This window comes from Sceloporus occidentalis, unplaced genomic scaffold (genome assembly GCF_023333645.1).
Source record: "Sceloporus occidentalis isolate IW3139 unplaced genomic scaffold, rSceOcc1.0.p SCAF_1, whole genome shotgun sequence".
Classification (NCBI taxonomy): domain Eukaryota; kingdom Metazoa; phylum Chordata; class Lepidosauria; order Squamata; family Phrynosomatidae; genus Sceloporus; species Sceloporus occidentalis.
Genome location: NW_028316981.1, coordinates 158,257,966 through 158,279,424, shown reverse-complemented (window position 1 = coordinate 158,279,424; position 21,459 = coordinate 158,257,966). Strand labels below are relative to the sequence as shown.

The 21,459-nt window shown below is 40.2% G+C and overlaps 1 protein-coding gene across 4 annotated transcripts in view; it reads left to right on the top strand.

The window, feature by feature from the left end:
- Positions 1-21,459, top strand: part of LOC149322499 (disco-interacting protein 2 homolog B) — a 214,186-nt gene that overhangs the window by 90,193 nt on the left and 102,534 nt on the right. For all 4 annotated transcript variants that reach the window (XM_089478776.1, XM_089478767.1, XM_089478758.1 and 1 more), the window contains exon 2: positions 19,347-19,418. In XM_089478776.1, coding sequence (XP_089334902.1) covers positions 19,347-19,418 — 72 coding nt within the window. The remainder of the gene's footprint in view (positions 1-19,346; positions 19,419-21,459) is intronic.

The following is a 21,459-nucleotide window of genomic DNA, read 5'->3' as shown; positions in this document are numbered from 1 at the left end:
ACACCATCAATATCTTGACAAAGTGTAGACTTGTAACTCCAACATCAATATATTTTTTTAACAATTTTGCCTGATGAAGAAGTAAGCAGCGCTTCAAAAGCTGCTGTTTTCTGCTGCTCCAGAGAACAGGACCCGGAACAATGGATGCAAGCTACAGGAAAAGAGATTCCACCTAAACATTAGGAAGAACTTCCTGACAGTAAGAGCTGTTATACAGTGGCTGGTGGAGTCTCCTTCCTTGAAGGTCTTTAAACAGAGGCTGGATGGCCATCTGTCAGGGATGCGTTGATTGTGAGTTCCTGCATGGCAGGGGTTTGGACTGGATGGCCTTTGAGGTCTCTTCCAACTCTATGATTCTCTTAAAAGCTTGCATCATGCATTTCATGCATTTTGGTTGTTCCAGTAAAGGTATCACTGTTTTATGGGTTTAGGATGTTTTTGTACTGTGATTCAAGCGGACATAATTGGGTTCATTGTTAGGCTGAGTATGTTGTAATAGTGCATATCCCAAGCTAAATTCAGGGGCCTTATATACAGCAACCAGTGTGGATTTCTTCATGAATTGTGTTCCCATCCTGCTCCCTTTTGGTGGCCTCTTTAAACATTCTTAGCTAGTAATGTAGAGCATACTCTTACATTGCACTGTGGAGACAATGGCATCATGAAAGAATTTGAGTGAGAAATGTGAGTTAGCAGTAGCATTGGGGTCATTTAGGCTGCAGTGCTCAAGGAAAAAACATGAGGAAAAAATATGAAATTTAAAGATAAATGTTTCTTTTTCTGTTTTGCCAAATTGAGTCTGTACTCAGTAATGTCTATCAAAATGACAAGAGTTAAACAGACTTTTAATAGCATATAAAGTGACAGATGCTTCTAAAATCACCCTTAATAATAACAGCATAAGATGGCCAGTTTGGATGTCTGTGCAATAGCCTGTCTTCTTGCTCCTAAGTGGATGTGTGTCTATTTAAGATAATGGATTGCCAATTCCACCCTGAGGCCTTGCATTCAACAATAGACCAACACACAGATTAATATGTAAACCACTTCCTCCCAACCAAGGTGTGTACATGTGTACAAACACACGCACACCACATTTCTATGCTACCACCCTCTGAAGATGCCAGCGAAAGATGCAGGCAAAATGTCAGGAGTAAGTTCTTCCAGAACGCAACTACATTGCCCTGAAAACCCAAAGAAAACTGTGTGCAAAACCTGTTCACTTTGATTAAAAAATGACTTGCTGCTCCTGGAAGTTTTGGTAGTTCACCCCGTTTTTTGGCCAGGAAAAGGGTAGTCAAAGGAATCGGATAAGGTGGGGTTTGAAAACGTACAAAGTCAGTCTTGGTGGACTGCTTGTGGTTTTTGGGCCATTCCTTGTTTGAACCATCCTTCAGAGCCGATAGACATCTGTCCCATGTGTAGCAGCTGCAGCAGGACATGTCTGAAATCTGCCTTTGTAGATTCCTAAAATACAGTTGACCTTGTAAATATTACAGGTATTTTGTACACAGTCCTGATGTGTTTGGAGCCTTTTGTTTTGCAGATTGCTTCAGCTTTCAACCAGTACGTGATGCTTTTCTATAATTTCTCTATTGTTGCAATTATGCCTTTGTTAGATAGTCAATGATTCAGTGTTCTAAGGGGGGAGAGGGACAAAGGGGGGAGAGGGGAGTAGAAAGGGTCTCATTGTGCAAGCAGAGCAGGATTAGCTGGTGTTACCACCTTACACTGATTGAACAGGACTCTTCAGAAGGGATTTTTGGCTCCAGTTGTGGAAAATCAACTCCTTAAGTTGCAGGGCATTTGTGTTAGGCCTGGACATGTAGGCTTCTCTGACTACGGGATATTGGCTCTGGTTTGATGTTCAGTTTACACTTGTGACTCATCAATTGCTACCCATAATTTTAGCCTGTGGCAAAATGGCAAGGTCTGAGTATTTAAACATTGTCCATCCCAGGATAATCTTCTTGTTTTCCAGTTAAGATGCATTGAGTTGCCAATACCGCTAATCTGGTTCCATAATACTTAAGTCAAGTACAGTTTTCTGTGATGTAGTGATTTGAATGTAGGATCAGGACTTTGGATATTGGGGTTCGAGTCCATGCTCAGCCACGGAAACCCACTAAGTGACTCACATATTCAGCCCCAGAAAACCCAATGATTGGGTCACTTTAGTATTGCCATAAATTGGAAATGATTTGAAGGCACACAACAACGACCACAGCAACAATGTGTTCTCTAATCTGTTTTCACTGGTACAACATCCTGTTGGGTGTCATTTTACATATGGGGAACTGAACTTGAGAAAATGTGACTTGCTCAAAACCTCTCAGTAGATTTGAGTTAAAGATGGCACTTGAATCTCCCAGGACCAAGTGTGACCTTGTCTTTCAGATGTAATGTTATTTAAGAGAGTACTAATTCAGTTGGACTGGTGGTTGTTTAGTGATGATATGGAGTCTTTCTTAGTCCCAGTATACCTCAGTTAAAAAGAAGATGGAAAATATAGCTCCAGAGGCAGAAATAACATTTAAAGACTAGGGATAGATTCCTATACCACACAAAAAATGTTCAATGTCTTTCAGCAAACTTTTAATCCCAAACTAATAATATATACAAATGAAATGAAGCAACCAGGTCACGTAAACCCTATATAAACCCACCACTTGTTTCTTTCTCCTTTTTAACTCATGAAACCTGATCAGACCAGGTTAAATATATTCTTCCTAGCTGGAGTAATAAACATATGGAGGAGAGGCAGTGATCTGTCCACTCCTGAGTCTTAGAGATTTATAAAATTGTTTAAAGGCCTAATTCCTACAATGAACTAAAGTTAGACAGCTGTAGGATTTGGGGGTTGAGGTCAACTTTCAGTACAAGATGACATTGCAGGCAAGGTATGGGAAAAAGCCCACATTGTTTACCTTAGTGTGTCACTTTTGATTGCAGATGGAGTATAATTCTGATTCTGGATGAATCAGAATTATATTCCATCTGCAATCAAGGGTGAGGAAAAGGCACGCCTACCTGTGAGGCCACTGTTGCTTTATCTTTTTTCCTTATGGTCTTCAATATCAGTATTGAGCTGCTGAAATAAATTGTTTGTCATTTTGGAGATCAGTGTCATCAATCTGTTGATGATGCACAGCCCTGTTCTCTTCCCCCATCCAATTTTCATTAAATCTAGGAGCAGTAGTTTAGCCTTTGATTGAATGCCTCTTTAGGATTATGGACTAATTGAGAGCTAGCAACACTTAATTCTTGATAAGACAAATGTTACGGTGGTGGGCTAATCATCATATGGTAATTTTTGTGACAGTTACATCTCTGAAATGGTTAGATGTATAGTTAGGGATCAATTGCCATTGAATTGTGAAGCGGTGGCAGGGCATGGGGTGCTTTTCATCAGTATAGATAGTTGAACCATCTTGGTACAGTTTTCTCTGACAAAGTCTTATCTTTAACCAACCATGGCTTGATTACCTCAAGGATTGACTACTGCAATAATCTCTGTATGGAACTGCTGCACAGACAAGGTGAAACCCTCTCTTTGGTGTTCTTCTAATACTTGGACTATGACAACACTTGGTAACATATTTTTCCACTTTGCTTTTGGTGGTTCAGTAGGTGAACTGAACAGTGAATGTGCTTTGATATTATATAATAATAATTATTCTGGCAAATGTTTTTAGGATTCTTGTTGGGACTTCTCATTGACATCTTCATAAAATTCATTTATAAATTATTTTTTAAATATACTGCGGTTTATTCTCGTGCTGCTTATGTATCAAGAACCACTGATAACAAAATTTCATTCTGGTTTGAACTAAATCTGTAGGGATGGCTTGTGCAGTTTGCCCGTGGCTATATTAGGATTTGAACTATTATGTGTATATCATTCACCCAATCAGCAGTATCAGCTGGTTTTACTGTTTGAAGGAATACAAAGAAGAAATAGGTTAGTAGGTTTTTTTAAGTCTTTTAAAAATTTGTTTTGTAAACAGAAGGAAATCAATATGTCTCAGACACTGTATTGCTGTAAAGGAGTGCATTGTAATATCCAGAAAATGTAATTAATTTGACACTAATTCTTTAATAGTTCGTATATCCTCCCTTTGTACACTGATTAATCTGAGAATATTGTACATTCCTCGTATATCAACTAGTTTTGGCTTTCTCCCTGCCATTTGGTGAATTATTTTGAATGTCTGTTTTTTCCCTCTTGGTTTCTCTATTTCCCTGACCCTTATGTAGATTCTCAGGCCCGTTACAGACCGCCCAAAAGGGGCGGTCTTGGGCCGCTGCCGGTTGCAGCGCGGGGAAGCCGCTGCAGCCAAACCGCGCGACTCCCCCGCGCTGTAAAAAAGGAGCACGAAAATCGCGCTCCTTCCGGCAACCCGGAAGAGACGTCGCAAGTGCCAAAGCGCAAACTCGCGACGTCTCTTCCAGTTTTAGACGTCCGGATGCTGCGCGTCTGTTACGTCAAGATGGCCACGCCCGTCTGTATAGGGCGCCGCCATCTTGCCGTACGGAATATGTGTGAGGGGCAAGGCGCATCCGGAAGCGCCGCCCCTCACACGTATTCCTGGCGCAATGACGGCGCCGCTTAGGCCCGTCTGTAAGGCGCCAATGTTATATTCCTGAATTATACTGACATCTCATTTCCTTTTCCACTCTATTATAACCTGGTGCCTACCTTCTCTTAAAGCCAAAAGCCTCTTTTTTTTTTGTACCACAAAGGTGAGTGATGTGAGCAGGATGCTAGAAATACTGGCGTCTAAGGGCCCATTGAAAGCACACAGGTATAAATATAATATTCCATTTTAATTAATACATGATAACATATGGAATCCTTTAATTTGTTGTTTGGCGAGGCAGTAGAACTCTCTGGCTAAGAAATTTAAGTACCCTTCCCTAGACAAAAATCCCAGGAAGTTGCCATGGCAATTATAGGGGAATTATAGCACTATATAAGTGTATAGTGTGAATTTGCTCTAATATTGGCTAACAGCCTTGTTGCTATTAGACTAAGGATGTTTCTGGGTTCCTTTTTAATACAAGTTATGTACCTTTTATCTGGAATTCCAAAATCCTCCAAAATTGTCCACACAGGTGGCTGCGATAGTGACACCTTTGCTTTTCTGATGATTCAGTTTACACAAACTTTGCTTCATGCACTTAATTATTAACATATTAAGTATAGAATTACTTTCAGGATACATATATAAGGTGTATAATGAACGTAAATACATTTCATGTTTGGACTTGGGTCCCTTCTACAAGATATCTCATCATATATATGCAAATATTCCAAAATCTGAAAAATTCCAAAATCCAAAACACTTTGGGTTTCAAGCATTTTGGGTAAGGGAGACTCAACCTGTGATAGTGAAGATCCCTAATTTAGGACCACTGTTTGATATTTACTATTGAGTGTGAATAGGTTTTGTTAGTCTTTAATGTTTATATTCATTTAGCTGAAGCCATGGTCCTAAAAAAAAGAACTCTGTGTTTTTCTTCTTTCTAAATGATGAGATGCATCTATTTAATGCTAAATTTACTTTCTTATGTGACATTAGCAACATCTACAACATACTGTCTTGACTTTACATGCTTGGGTGCATGTTAGCAGAACAGAGGGCCTGAACAGACAGGTGAAAATAAAGCTGATTTGGGTCACTTTGGAGGTATGCTGTTTAAAGGATGCATGCATCCTAAGAGGCCGGAAGCCATGCCAAAGCCACACTTGTCCTAAGGACTGGAGTACAGCTTTGGTGCAGCTTCTGGCCTCTTAAGATGTGTGTGTCATTTAAACAGCATACCTCCAAAGTGACCCGAAGCAGCTTTATTTTGGCCTGTCTATTCAGGACCAGAGTTTTCCTGTGGTTTATTTTGATTCCACAGACCCTTGTACCCTCTGAATATTTCCTTCTCAGAGTCAAGGGTGCGCATAGGAATGATAAGTAAATATAGTGGAAGAGACTGCAGATGGAGGGAAGGTTGGCGATCACCTTTTCATTTGCCTGAATGGAAGAGCAACTTAGGAACCAAGTCACTCTGTTGAAAATATATATGTTTGCTTTTAATTTTTTTTAAAACGGAGAAAATTATTTGTGATATATTGTGTATACTATGTTCAAGGTGGTTTACACAGGATTACTCAATTTTATCTTTGTGCCGAACTGAGAATTGGTGCTGATCCCAAGGTTTAATTTGTCCTGCTACTGACAAAAGAAATAAAATACCATATACAAATGAGCCAGATTGGTATAACAGTTCACTTGAACCAGATTTGTACATCAACACATATTAGATAGCTGAATTCCTCTGCTTTTAAAGCATGGTTCTAAGATTAGAGGTTATTTGGGATTATGCAAAATGAAGGCTATGTCACCTGCCAAGGAGTCTGGAAGAATTTTGATCTTGGGTTAGGTTTAATAAATAAATAAATCCCAAAACTGTAAAATCTTGCTAGAGCAGACAGTTCTTCAGTTAATCACCTGTCTCCAGCCTAATTCCGTTATTTTTATCCACTCAAGGACTTTGAGGTGGAACATGGACTATAGAAGATAAAATATGATAGATTATAATGATAGAATATAAAAATGTTGGGGCTTTTAAAAAACAATTGTGTTTCATCATTTATGGCGATCATGTTCTGCAGTAGCTGTTAAATTTTAGACTTTAGAACTTCTGCTTTGACATGCTTTGGCATGAGTTGAGTGCCAGCTGGTAAAACTATTTTCTTCTGGGAAGAAATAAGTGCAGGTCAAAGGGGCCTTTGTCCATCTGGCTTTCTGGCTAGCTGTCTGTTGGTGGGGATAGAAGGTGATGTAACTTTGTATTGCATTTTGCTCTCAATCCCTTTTCCAGCAAACATGATCTATGAGTGTATTTGAAAGTTTACTTTTATAACATATTCAACGTCTTACTTCATTTACTAGTAACCTGATGCCTTAGCAAGCTGCGTATGTTTAGCCTGGAGAAGAGGAGGTTAAGGGGTGATATGATAGCCCTGTTTAAATATTTGAAGGGATGTCATATTGAGGAGGGAGCAAGCTTGTTTTCTGCTTCTCCAGAGAACAGGACCCGGAGCAATGGATCCAAGCTGCAGGAAAAGAGATTCCACCTCAACATTAGGAGGAACTTCCTGACAGTAAGGGCTGTTCGACAGTGGAACACACTTCCTCGGAGTGTAGTGGAGTCTCCCTCCTTGGAGGTCTTCAAACAGAGGCTGGATGGCCATCTGTCAGGGATGCTTTGATTTAGATTTCCTGCATGGCAGGAGGTTGGACTGGATGGCTCTTTTGGTCTCTTCCAACTCTATGATTCTATGATTTAGGGTGGTAACACTATATAAAACCTGATATGTATGAAGGGGATAGGCCTTGTTCATCCTTGATATTAAACTAAGGCCCAGTACAGATGGACCTTTTAGCACGTAAGGAATACTTATTAGGGTTGCCTCGGGGTGTCGCTTAGAGACGTCCCGCAACCCTAGCACGTATTCCGTACGTCAAAATGGTGGTGCCCTGTACAGATGGGCGCCGCCATTTTGACGTGATGGATGCTTAGTGTCCGCACGTTGCGGAATGGTTGTGACGTCACTGGCGCACTCGGCCATCACAAGTGCGCCAGGCCAAAATGAGTTCATACTTGGGCTTTGCTATACATCTAAAAGGATACCCCTGAATATATTTATCTCAGTTTTAGAGATTTGTTTTAGGGCAAGCACCATCAAGACACTGCTGTTAACTAACTGGGGAGTGGGAGGGTGGAACAAAACTATCACATAGGAATGGATGGCTGAGTTTCCAGGAGCCTTGGAAGTCTGGTGGGAATATGTTCCATTTTTCACAAGGACTACTTGTAACATACTTTCCCCAAATTTTGCTCTGAAACATAGATGTTTCGACTTCATTGTAACAGATTGTACTCCTTCGGCCCATCATTATCTTGAGTCTTTCTTTCTCTCATCTTACTATACAGATAAATTTGCTTTGTCCTCACTGGTTGTTACATGCATTTCTTTCCCAGGGAATTGAGCCAAATAAAAACAGTGGGTGTTGTCCCCTCTGTTTTTTGCAAAGAAGGGAGGATGTGTAGTGGGAGAGCCAAAAGGGGGAAGAGTTTGTGTGATGGGACTGTTTGAGAGATCCCAGAGATCTATATGTACACTTTTGTACTGTCCAGTTGGCTAAAACATCAGCACCATAATAGGTAAAGCTGCCAACTGATTTGTGATGAGTTTGTATTTAATTATAACGTGTATCAGGACACCATTCTAAATGTGTGCAAAAGGAAACCTAGCTGCTGGTTTCCTTCCAGAGTTTTGGATTTTATTTTGTTAACACAGTGGCTCAAGGTAGCTATTTGTGAAGGCAAATTTAAATGTTTGCTAGAACAGCTTGATTACAGATTACTGTTGTATTTCCAGGGACAGAAGGGGTTTTTTTTCATGCAAGAGAGGGCACAGGGGAGTCTAGGCTGTCATTAACAGAAATATAAATATAGTACATGCAAATAGTAAGGTTTGTCAGTGGTCAGTCATGCATATACCTTTCAACACTAACGGGTATTGTTAGAAAATTCTCTAAGTAAGATCAAGATTTGTGCCAGTGAACCTTCTTAACCCATTCTCCAGCTCCATGGTTGCTCAACTGAGGGAAGAGGAAAATCTTGCCCAAATCTTTCTTTAAAGGTTCTGTATTTGGAGCTTTAGTGAGCCAGGCACCAGCAGGCTGTCCCCTCCCATCCCCACTTTTGTTGTTGTTGTTGTTGTTGTTGTGGCATACACTCAGTATAGAGTTCATATTCAGGGGTAATGGTAGTGGCCATACATCAAAATAAAACAAAATTCACAAAAGAGTGATACTTTTATTGGCTAGCCAAAATGTACAAACACATCATAGAAGCTTTTGAAGCTCCACTGGCTTCATCAGGCAAAAGATGTTTTAAAAAACCATACAGGTGGGGAAGTGATGATGTTGGAGTCACAGGCCTCCATTTTGTATTAGATGCTATCTCTGTAGTTGGTTTAGAGGGATCTCAATGCAAGGAGAGGCCAATCCCCTCTTGGTCATGTGGGGACATAGAGAAAAGACAGGAAAATCTATTAGCAGCATTAAAGTAAAGTATTGCAGAAACATATAGAGTTGTTTCTTGCTTCATGTGTTGAGGGACTAGAAGTTGTTATGTTTGGATTCATGGCCATTTCCAAATTTGTAATTGCTACAAAGTAGACAAACCATTTATGCGCTTGGAAGGTTAATAAGCACCATCATTCACCAGCTTTTCAGAGTTGCAAATATCTTGAAACTTTTAAAAAAAAATGATGCTCAAGCCCTATTCTAAAAATAAATTCTTTATTTGCTGATTTGGTGGCAGTCAGATTTTTTCAAAAAGTTCTGAAATCAAACTACAGAAAATGCTTAGGGAGTACTCTGAGTGCTGTCTGAAACATTGCACTTTTTTGAATAGAAAACTATGCCAGAGGTGTTTGCAGGTAGCCATGTTTAGCTATATAAATTGCCACTTATATAATGTAAAATGCAATAACATACAGTCGGCCCTTCTTATACACGGATTCAAGCATCCACTAATAATAATAATAATAAATATTTATTTATATTCCGCCTCTTCCAATTGAGGATTGAGGTGGGTAACAAAAAAGAAAATACAATATACAACAATAAAAACAACAAGCCCCACAAAACCCAGACCCAACCCTCCCTCCCAAATATAAAATTAAACATTAAAAAAAAGTTTAAAAAGTACATAACAAAATTAAAAACTACATCAAAATTAAAAACTAATCACAAGTAAGAAAAATAATAAAAGGGCGGTTCAGTTGGTTCTGGACATTATCAATTGGGGAAGGCCTGCCAGAAGAGAAAGGTTTTTGTCGCCTTTTTAAAAGCCCTGAATGAGGATAATTGGCAAATCTCTTCCGGCAGGTCATTCCAAGTTTTTGGAGCAGTGACAGAAAAGGCCCTCTGGGAGGTCACCACCAGTCTGGTCTTTCTAGATTGTAAGAAGTTTTCCCCAGAGGATCGGAGTGTATGGGAAGGATTGTATGGGAGGAGGCATTCCTTCAAGTAGGCTGTTCTCAGGCCATGTAGGGCTTTATAGGTGATAACCAACACCTTGTACTGAGCCTGGAAGCTAATAGGCAGCCTGTGTAATAACTTTAGAATAGGTGTAATTCGGTCAAACCTAGATTTTCCGGTGACCAGTCTGGCTGCCATGTTTTGTATCAATTGGCACAAAGGTTGCCCCATGTAGAGCGCATTGCAGAAATCAAGGCGAGAGGTTACTAGAGCATGTACAACCGTTTCTAGGTCCCGCTGCTCCAGGTAGGGGCACAACTGGCGTATCAGCCGAAGCTGATAACAGGCGCTCCTGGCTGCCGCATCAATCTGAGAAGACAGTTGAAGCGGCGAATCCAGGAGCACCCCCAAGCTGCGGATACAGTCTTTCAGGGGAAGTGTAACCCCATCTAGAACTGGCGAACTTATCTCCATACCCAGATTGGGGTTACCTATCATGAGTACCTGCATTTTATTTGGATTCAGCTTAAGTCTATTTTCCCTCATCCAATCCATTACTATCCACGGTTTGAAAATGTTCAAAAGAAGGATAAATTTCAAATATCAAACCTTGATTTTCCATTTTTTTAATAAGGGACACACATTTTGCTATGTCATTATATTTCATAGGACTTGAGCATCCACGGATTTTGTTATCCATAGAGATCTTGGAACCAAACCCCAGTGTATAACAAGGGTCCACTGTACATCCTCCCTTCTCTTTCTTTCCTTCTTAAATGACATTGCTAATAATAAAAACTTTCATTTATATCCCGCTTTTTGTTTCCACAATCAAAGCGGTGTACAACCTTTAAAAAATACAATATATACAATTCCCCCCCTTAAAAAAGGATTAAACAATTCCAGCCATTAAAATTACAGACAATAAAAATCTAAAAACAATACTACAATAATAAAATAACGGTGGGCAGCGTCTTCGCTTGTATATGACTGTGGGGGGGGGGGGGGGGGAGAGTTACATGGCCGGGATCTATTCTGGGAAGGCTTTCCCATTGCTATGGCTTTATTATTATGTCTCTGGGTTTGTTTGTTTTTGCAATTCCCCTGCCCCCATACTGCTTTTACCCCCAAATGCCTTCTAGGGCTTGCAGGAGGGTTTCTGCACACACCCCTGAGCCAATGTAGTCCAAGAGAGGGCTTTTTTTTTTTTTTTTTGGAAACAGGAAATAAGCAAGAAGTTACTTCCTCTCACTTCCTGTTGTTAAAATGTCCTCCTTTGGGTCTAAAATGATCCAGGAAGTCCTCAAAACATGCTTGAATACAAAACCTCCCCCCCCCCCCCCCCCCCCAGGATTTAATGTTCATAACCATCTGAGATCTGGTTTTTTCTTTCTGAGTCTTTCCCTCTGGTGGATTTTGGAGGCACAAGTCTCCTCTTTCCTCTGGATTTGGAGCTGGGGATGATGGTGGAGGGGGGACAGCCTAGGAGGCCTCAGGCAGGCTTAGTCCGCGTGACTCCCACTCCTGTTGTAGCCAGTCTTGCTAGTGGGGAAAACACAGTGGGAGTGAAGAAGCTTTTTGCATTAGCATGCAGCTCCTTTGGGATGAGCCAGGGTTCACCACCATGGGAGCCATTGGGTTCTCCAAACTGCCAACTGTGAGTTTTGAGTGTATTTTGCCTACAGTGTGTGTTCATTCTCTCTCTCTCTCTCTCTCTGGGTTGCAAATATATTTTGCCCCTAACTCATAAGACTGTTATAAACCTGGTGCCATTTAAGGACTTTACATACGTGAAATACTAATGGACAGGCGTAGCATAACACACAAATTAACACATATGTTGTAATGTTCCACTTGGTTTTCTGCATGATTTTAAGGTGTGGGATGTATCTGTTACATCTTTACAGCATCCCCGCACCTATTCCTTACAGGTGTGTGAACAGCTTGATAGGCTGCCATGACCAAATAAAAATTACACCCATGTCTGAATCTGACCTACTGAGGTTAGTTGAGTGACCTTTATTGTAGTACCTGTATATTAATCTGAGGGGACATGATCCATCCATCTGATGAAGTTTAGCAGATTCAGATTTGGCCCTGTTCAGAGTAGACACTTTGGGAAATCCTGTATGTGCCACCTTAGTTCCATATTGAAAGTAAGTCTTTACCAGATAAAGAAGTAAAATCTTGATGGTACTTTTCAGGGGATGTGATTTATTTTAAAAGTATATATTTTATATAACTATATAGGTACGTTCTGCAGCTGTATTCAGTTCTCTAATCCTGATGGTTTACCATCTCTCTGAATGTGTGCAAGCAATTTATTTACCCGTCTTAAGAGTGCTTCACATCTGCAATCTCTGAAAGTAAATAGGATTCATATTGATAGTATTTTTAGGATTAGACTGTGTTTCTGTAGCTTCACTTCTGTTGGTGCCCTGGAGATAATGGCCTTCTTGCATCATAAGCTACAAAGCCATTGCTAATATGAATATTAGTTCCATGTAATTACCGTAATATTCATATAATCCTAGCAAACCTGGGGTATACCACACAACAGCTGGTAGTTTCTATTGCACTTACTTTAAAATGTGAAGTTTTTCATCATCAGCTGTGAAAACTAGGTCAGGCCCAGAAAAAAAACAAACCTGAAACTAAAAATTGCATGAGTTGGGAAAACAGTGGATTTTGCCATGTGTTACTTGTTTCCAGCTCAATAAAAGCTTTGGTCTTGACATTTACAAATTCATCTCTGTATATGGGCAGACAAGAAAAGGGGCACTGAAAAATGAGACCTAGATTTTAAGAGTACTCTTTTGACTTTGCCCAGATGTCTTTTAAAATACCAAGTTAAGAAAGTTCTGAAAGTGAAGGGTATTATTTTAAATGGTTTATAAACATTATGTCTCTATTACAGGTACAGAGTATATCTCAGTTAATGAAGTAAATATGTTTCTAGATTTTACTTCTTTAACAGAAATTTTGGTACTGAATGTAGAAGGAACAGGGGATAGGTTCCTACACCAGAAAAAAGAAGAGCAGTTCCACCATGTTTCAGCATGCTTTTTATTCAAAACTAACAATATGCACATGCAAAATGAAACAACTAGGTCAGGTAAGCCTTGCATGAGTAAACAGAGATTTTGAAAGCTGCTACCAAAATGCATCCTAGAGTGATTTTTTTTTTTTTTTTTTTTTTTTTTTTTTTTTTTTTTTTTTTGTCTTTCAACAGCCCCCACTTGTCTTATGAATTCCATTTTGGTGGCAACACTTGTAGATCTTTGCTTTTTGAACAAAGTGCATCCCATAGATTGTATGCCTCCCCCAGGGCAATTTTTGTGCCTCCACAGGGGCCTTTTACTTATTTTTTTGCGATCCCTCCCCCTTTTACCCCAAATGTGTTCTAGGGTGTAGGAGAGATTTCTGTCACACACACCCCTGAGCCAATGTAGGCCCAAGAGGGTGCTTTTTTGAAATAGGAAGTAAGCAAGAAGTTACTTCCTTTCACTTTCTGTTGTTAAAATGTCCTCCCGTGGGTCTAAAATGATCCAGGAAAGTCTCAGATGGTGAAATGTCTGCTGTATCTGAAGAAGATGTTTGAGGGCTAAATAATTAAACTTTTTGTGGCAGGAGCAGGTATGGCGAAGGGGTGCTATTATGGCCCTTCCAGAGTTGGCCACCTTTGCATTAGGTATAGAGGAAAATGTAAGGATTCTATATCACTGGCCTAAAGTAAATTGCATCTTTTTACATTTCAAACTGGCTTTCGGTCGGGTTACGGGGTTGAGACTGCCATGGTCGCCTTGGTCGATGATCTCCGTCTGGGCATTGACAGGGGAAGCGTGTCCCTGTTGGTGCTCTTGGACATCTCAGTGGCTTTCGATACCATTGACCATGGTATCCTTCTGGAGCGCCTGGGGGAGTTGGGAATCGGGGGCACTGCGCTCCAGTGGTTCCGATCCTACCTCTCTGGGAGGTTCCAGATGGTGCAGCTGGGAGACGTGTGCTCCGATAGGAGGGCCCTCACAACTGGGGTCCCCCAAGGAGCCATTCTGTCTCCCATGCTATTTAACATTTACATGAAACCGCTGGGAGAGATCATCCGGAGACATGGGGCGCGGGGTTATCAGTACGCTGATGACACCCAAATAGTTTTCTCTATGTCTCCGACTGATGCAGTGACTGAGGATGGCGTCTCTCCTCTCGTGGCCTGTCTGGAGTCAGTAATGGGCTGGATGAGGGAAAACCGACTCAGACTGAATCCAGAGAAAATGGAGGTACTTGTGATAGGCTCCCCTGGTCCAGGAATGGCGGTGGTTCCACCTGTCCTGAACGGGATCACGCTTCCTGTGAAGGACTCCGTGCACAGTCTGGGGGTGCTTCTTGACTCGTCACTTCACCTTACATCTCAGGTGAATGCGGCGGTCAAGAGCACCTGTTATCAGCTTCGGCTTATTCGCCAGCTGCGCCCATACCTGGCCCAGAGGGATCTTGAAACAGTGGTACACGCTCTGGTAACCTCTAGATTGGATTTCTGCAATGCGCTCTACATGGGGCAACCCTTATACCATACCCGGAAGCTACAGTTGGTCCAGAATATGGCAGCCAGGCTGGTCACTGGTACTTCCAGGGCCAGCCATATTACACCTGTGTTTAAAAACTTGCACTGGCTGCCTATTCGCTTCCGGGCACAGTACAAGGTGTTGGTGATTACCTATAATAAAGCCCTACATGGCTTGGGCCCAGGATACCTGAAGGACCGCCTCTCCCCATACATTCCGCCCCGCACCCTCAGAACTTCTGGGCAGCAATTACTTAGGGTTCCAGGGGCCAGATTCACCTCCACATCGAGGAGGACGTATTCCATCGCTGCCCCGGCCCTTTGGAACACGCTGCCCGCAGAGCTCCGCTCGGCTACCTCCCTGGCTCAGTTTAGAAGGGACTTGAAAACCTTCTTATTTCGAGCTGCATTCCCCGATTGAAGATCCTGATGGCCTCCCCCCTCTTTTTGCCGGCAAGATGGCTGGCTGACTAGGTTTTAATTTGTTTTTAATATATGTATTCTCTGTTGTATGTATGTGTTTTTAATATGTTGTACACCGCCCTGATCAATGGAAGGGCGGTATAGAAATAAAATTTTTATTTATTATTTATTATTATTATTTATTTCCTTCTGGCTTTTGTGCATTGTGACAGAAGGGAGTTTATTAGAGACCTTTGACAATACTATTGTATTGCTACAAAAGTCTTTTAGACAACCAATAGCAAAAACTATTAGCACATGTAGCAATAAAATTGCAAGCCTTTTCAAACTTTGTTTTCTCATAATTTTTTTGTCTGCTGCTGGAGTTTACTGGAATTTTCTGTAAATTTTGTTTACATGTTGTGGCACTTGTAATATATAGCCCACGTTATATATATATATAGCCCACGTCATATATAGCCCACTTGTCATATATAGCCCCCGCACACTCAGAACAACCGGGAATAACTTGTTGGAAATTCCACCTTCTAAATATGTTATTACTTCCCAGATGGCCTCCTCAGTAGCGGCCCCACACATCTGGAATAGTCTTCCCGACGAGCTCAGTCTTATCACCCCCCTGGAAACATTTAAAAAGAGGCTTAAAACCTTCCTCTTCTGTCAAGCCTTCCTCCCCGGAAAATGAAGTCGTGTACACTGATCCCATTGACTCTCTACCTCACCCTATTGATTGATTGAATGATTGTTTTTAGATTGTATTTAGATTTTTAGATTGTATTTAGTGCTCTTGGTTTTATCTATTTTATTATGTGTTTTATAATTGGTTTTAAACTCTATGTAAACCGCTTTGATCTTTTTGGAAAAGCGGTATATAAATAAAAAATTTATTATTATTATTATTATTATTATTATTATTATTATAAATGAAAAAATGAAATGCACAGATATAGGATGGGGGACACCTGGCTGAATGAAACTATGTGTGAAAGGGATCGTGGAGTCCAAGTAGACCATAAGTTGAATATGAGTCAACAGTGCGATGCGGCAGCTAACAAGGCCAATGCGATTTTAGGCTGCATCAATAGAAGTATAGTGTCTAGATCAAGGGAAGTAATAGTGTCACTCTATTCTGCTTTGGTCAGGCCCCACCTGGAATACTGTGTCCAGTTCTGGGCACCACAATTAAAAAAGGACATCGAGAAACTGGAGCGTGTCCAAAGGAGGGTGACTAAAATGGTGAAAGGTCTGGAAACCATGCCCTATGAGGAACGACTTAAGGAGTTGGGGATGTTTAGCCTGGAGAAGAGAAGGTTAAGAGGTGATTTGATAGCCCTATTTAAATATTTGAAGGGATGCCATGTTGAGGAGGGAGCAAGCTTTTTTTCTGCTGCTCCAGAGACTAGAACACGGAACAATGGATGCAAGCTCCAGGAAAAAAGATTCCACCTCAACATTAGGAGGAACTTCCTGACAGTAAGGGCTGTTTGACAGTGGAACAAACTCCCTCGTAGTGTAGTGGAGTCTCCTTCCTTAGAGGTCTTCAAGCAGAGGCTGGATGGCCATCTGTCAGGGATGCTTTGATTGTGATTTCCTGCATGGCAGGGGGTTGGACTGGATGGCCCTTATGGTCTCTTCCAACTCTACGATTCTATGATTCTATAAAGTGTTTTAAGTCTAACTGGATATGTAGGTATTTTCAACTTCTGGTATACGTCTTTATTTTTCATATTGTATTTTTAATCATGGGTGAAAGATGGTAATAAAAATTGTTTAGAATAATTGCCATCCTAAAATGTTGTTGTGGCTTGTTCAAGCATGATAGAGGGGTGAGGGATAACTGAGTTTGATTATACATTTGGTGCCCCCAGCAACATAAAGCTCACTTGTCACTTCCTAGTTGGAAGTGAGGAAAAGGTGGAGCAAAGGAAGCAATGCACAGAGTACATCATGTTTATGTTGAAATAATCTAGTTACTCTTCAGGGTGCTACAAGACTTACTTTCCCCCCTTTGATAAAGTTAGTTGCTTTAGTTTGATCATTAATTTTGGGGTGGGGAGGCCTTAAGTAATATTAATTTATCAATGCCAATTTCTTATCAAAGTATAAATAATATATTAATTACAGCCATCCCACTTCCCAAATGTTCAATGTATGATCATTAAAAAAACTATGGATTTTGCTCTTCCCTCAGTCTTTTCTGTTTCCATTTTCAGCATGTCAGAGCCTTTGGCATCCACTGTGGTTTGGTTCCATGCCCCCTGCATGGGTACCAAAATCCATGGATATTCAAGTCCCATTAAATACAGTGGCATAGTAAAATGGTGTCCCTTATATAAAATGGCAAAAACAAGGTTTGCTATTTGGAATTTATATTATTTTTGAATTTTTTCAAGCTGTAGATGATTGAATCTCTGGATACGGAGGACTGACTGTATAAGGCACTAGATACCTTAAAGTCTCCACATAATTTCTGAGAACATAATCTAGGAATGTTTGGGTACCACATAATAACTGAGCTGTTACAGTGCCAAGACTAGTGGTGTCATAGACTTGCTAGTTATATTATCCCAGCTGCTTCTGCTGTTTGTCTAGTAAAACAGAGATAATGCTACTTCACTACTCTATGATTCTACTGCAAATACTTTGAGATGCAAATATTTTTTTAAACAATAAATCCACAGTTAGCTGGCTCTGAGGCACTGTGATGGAAAACTTTGGGGATTTGGTTTACTTTGCTGAAGTTGGTTGGAACCAGCATGGTGCAGTGGTCTGAGTGTTGGACTATGACTCTGGAGACCAGAGTTCAAATTCCAGCTTGGCTATGTAAATCTATTAGGCAAATCACACACTCACAGCCTTAGAAAGGCAATGGCAACCCCCCTCTGAAGAAACTTGCCAAGAAAGCACCAAGCACACAACAACAACCCCAAATAACAGAACGCCCTTAGGACTAGGTAACAAGATTCAGTTTCATTTAGAATAAACCCAATGTGAATTTTCTCCATTATCTGCACTGTGAAACATCCACACTCTTTTTCATCCTACGCTGCAGTTAGATATGTGAAGACCAAGAGGGAAATGAATAAGAAAAGAAAAGAAAGATCCCGTTTTTCCCTCCCCAAAGCCTCTTCCCCTGAAACATGGGGGGTGGGGGTGGATTATAGTTGTTTCCCCTTCTATAATGGTGAATAAATGTTTATGACAAGATGTAGATATACTGAACTTGCCCAAAATTATTTCTAAAAACTATGTAAGAGGAATACTTTGATGCAAGACTATGTACAATACCATTAGATTAATCTGTTGGTTTTAATTATAATTGATTTAATTAATTTTTAAAAGGGGGGAGGGAAGTAGATTTTTGATGTATAATGTATTGTATTTTATTGCTGTTAGCCGCCCCGATTGACCTCAAAGGGGCAGGATATAAATATATTATTATTATTATTATTATTAATAGATTACAGTCCAGCACTTTGTTTCTGTTTTTAAACCTCCCCCCCCCCCCCCAGTTCTTTTTCTGAGAATGAGTGCTCTATGTCTATTTTGATACTGTGGAAGAATTCAAAAAAAATGTAAAGCATTCAGTTAAAAAACTGATTTGTAATTATTGTCTGAATAAACATAAAATCCCAAACATGATCATTTCATTGGCAAACAAAATAATACATGTTTTATGTTCCTAAAATAATAAAGCGACTTTCAATCTGTAAAGATGCTAATACCATCTTTCTCCCCCCAAATTTGTCCAAATGTTTTACATCTCTGCTGCAAAGCCAGCTAAACTGTTTTTTTGGCTACTTATTTTTCTCATCTAGTTTAATCTTTTCAATTTTTTAGCCTCTTTCATGACGGTCAGATATAATGTGAGAATTTAGAGTAAAAGACAAAAGAGCCAGATGGTTCTTTCTGCACATCAAACAGATGAATGTTAGGGAGCACGGTTTAATCATAATCATCTTGCATATTACTTTGTATGGCACTTGGGCTTTTAGTAGTTTTGTTGCATTGCATTGACAGAAGGCCACAAGTCTGACCTGCTTTACATGGGTGGGTTAATAGTGACGTCAGGTGTATCACGTCAAAACTGATGAGAAATCTCTAAAGCAGTTTAAATTGTCTGGTACAACAGTGAAGGATTTTGCAGGGAAGAGGAGGATTTTCAATCACTCTACTTTTATTTAATTGTCATTGTTGCTGATGACAGAAAACCAAACCAAATGGCTCAAACTGGGTGCACATGCACATTCCCCTTAAGTCCCCTCCCCTCTTAAAACAAGTTTGACATCTGCTCCTTTCTTTTCCTTTAGGGGACATTACACAGAAGGGGTATGAGAAGAAAAGGGCAAAGCTTCTGGCTCCGTATTTCCCACAGACCCAAGGTAGGTCTTCTGTTAATGGTAAATAATAAGAAGCACTTATCACAGAAAGGTCAATGTGTAGAGTTTGAGACTCATCCTCTCTAATGCTGGCCAAGGTGAAGGACTAGTACAGGTTGAGTCTCCCTTATCCAGAATTCTGAAATCTTCCAAAAATCAAAACATTTTTTCATGAGTGATTACTTTTTCATTGCAAGGGTTCAGGGGATACAAACTTTGTTTCATGTACAAAATTATTTAAAATATTGTATAAAATTGTCTTCAGGCTTTGTTTATAAGGTATATACAAAACATAAATGAATGTTGTGTTCGACATGGGTCCCATCTCCAAGATTATGTATATACAGTGCTGTGCTGATCCCTTAGATTTCCCCAAATGTGGAAAACTCGACTGCATAATCTGGTGCAGTCCGCTGCGGGGACACACCATTCAAATGAATGGGGCTTCATCGTATGCGGGATTTGCACTATGTAGGGGTGTGTGTCCAGAACGGATCCCCCATGTAAGGCAAGGATATGCTGTATACATAAGATTATGTATATATATGCATAATATATATATAGTGTGTATATATAATAAATAAATAAATAAATAAAACTTTATTTTTATCCCACTTTTCTGTGACGAAACAATCAAAGCGGCTCACAACATATTAAACTATCCACATTCAATATTAAGTCTCAAATTCTCCTCCTTAAAACAGGATTAAACATGATACAATTAAAATTGGAGATTAAAATATCTGTTAATAACACAATAAAAATATAATGAGGACAGAGTGGTGGGCTAATACATGATGTGGGGGGCAATCATTCTGTCGCCGGACACTTTTATTCAGGAAAGGTCTGCTGGAAGAGATCCGTCTTGACAGCTTTTTTAAAGTTGTCTAAGCTGGCAGTTTGACAGATCTTGTCTGGCAGGCCGTTCCATAGTCTGGGAGCAATTGCAGAGAAATATGGCATTCCAAAATCCAAATAAATAAATAAATCCAAAACACCTTTAGTCCCAAGCATTTTGGATAAGGGAGACTCAGTCTGTAACTGGGTATGTAGCCAAAACCATTTTCGAGTAGCGCTGCAGTACTTTGTTTTAAGCTCACCTGATCCTATTTGAAGTCAAATGGAAAACTGGGTGGAGAATATGTGTTGAATATGCTTCCTCTTTGAAATGCACTTAAGGGCCAGTTTGTGTTTTACATACTAGCTGTGCTCAGATCACTCACTTGTTCCATAAATGGAGGTGTACAATGTGAACATCTGCAAAGAGGAAGCCCTTTACATGTACAGCTGCTCACACAAAAGGCTCTGAAGGTGTATACTACTGTCAAGGGGTAAGCTAAGTCTCCCTTCCTAGTTCTTAGGTGGAAGGTGTTCACTTGCTTGGTGAGAGTTTATTCTGAGTAAACCTTTTGTCTGAATCATGTATGTGGTATGCGAGATTCTTGGTATGTCATCAGTTCACATGCGAAGATTTCTCTGTGCCGAACAAATATGGGTAGAACATCTGCTTCTGCAAAAATGTAATGACCATATGAAGGAAGGATGGGGAAAGTCATCTGGCAGAAAAAGGTGGTGTTTGGAGGGGGAGGGGGCAAGGAAAGGGATACTGGAAATGGGTTGTCTGAGGGACCAAGAAATGGGAAAGGGGATTAGGAGAGGTATATATGTAGGTAAAGAAGGATTTGAGGAGAAGTGGGGCAAATGAGGCCATAGAAAGAGAGAGAAGAACCAGTGCAATGTAATAAATTGAGTTTTCTAATGGATAAGCTTAAACTATACACTGTGGGTTCGTGTTTCACAGAAATGCCAGTGTTGAGGCAAGGACTGTGGCATTGATTGCAGCAGTGGTACAAGTGTATCTGAATAATGCTTTGCCTTCAAGTGTTTTTTTGTGATCAAAATCCATTTCCCTAAAGAGTTTTCTTAAGAGTCCTTCTGCTTTTCTCCTGTAGATGGGAAAGCAATCACTCAGTTTATCCCTGCTGCTACAGTTAACCTTGTAGCCTACCCCTAATTCTATATTATTATTATTATTATTATTATT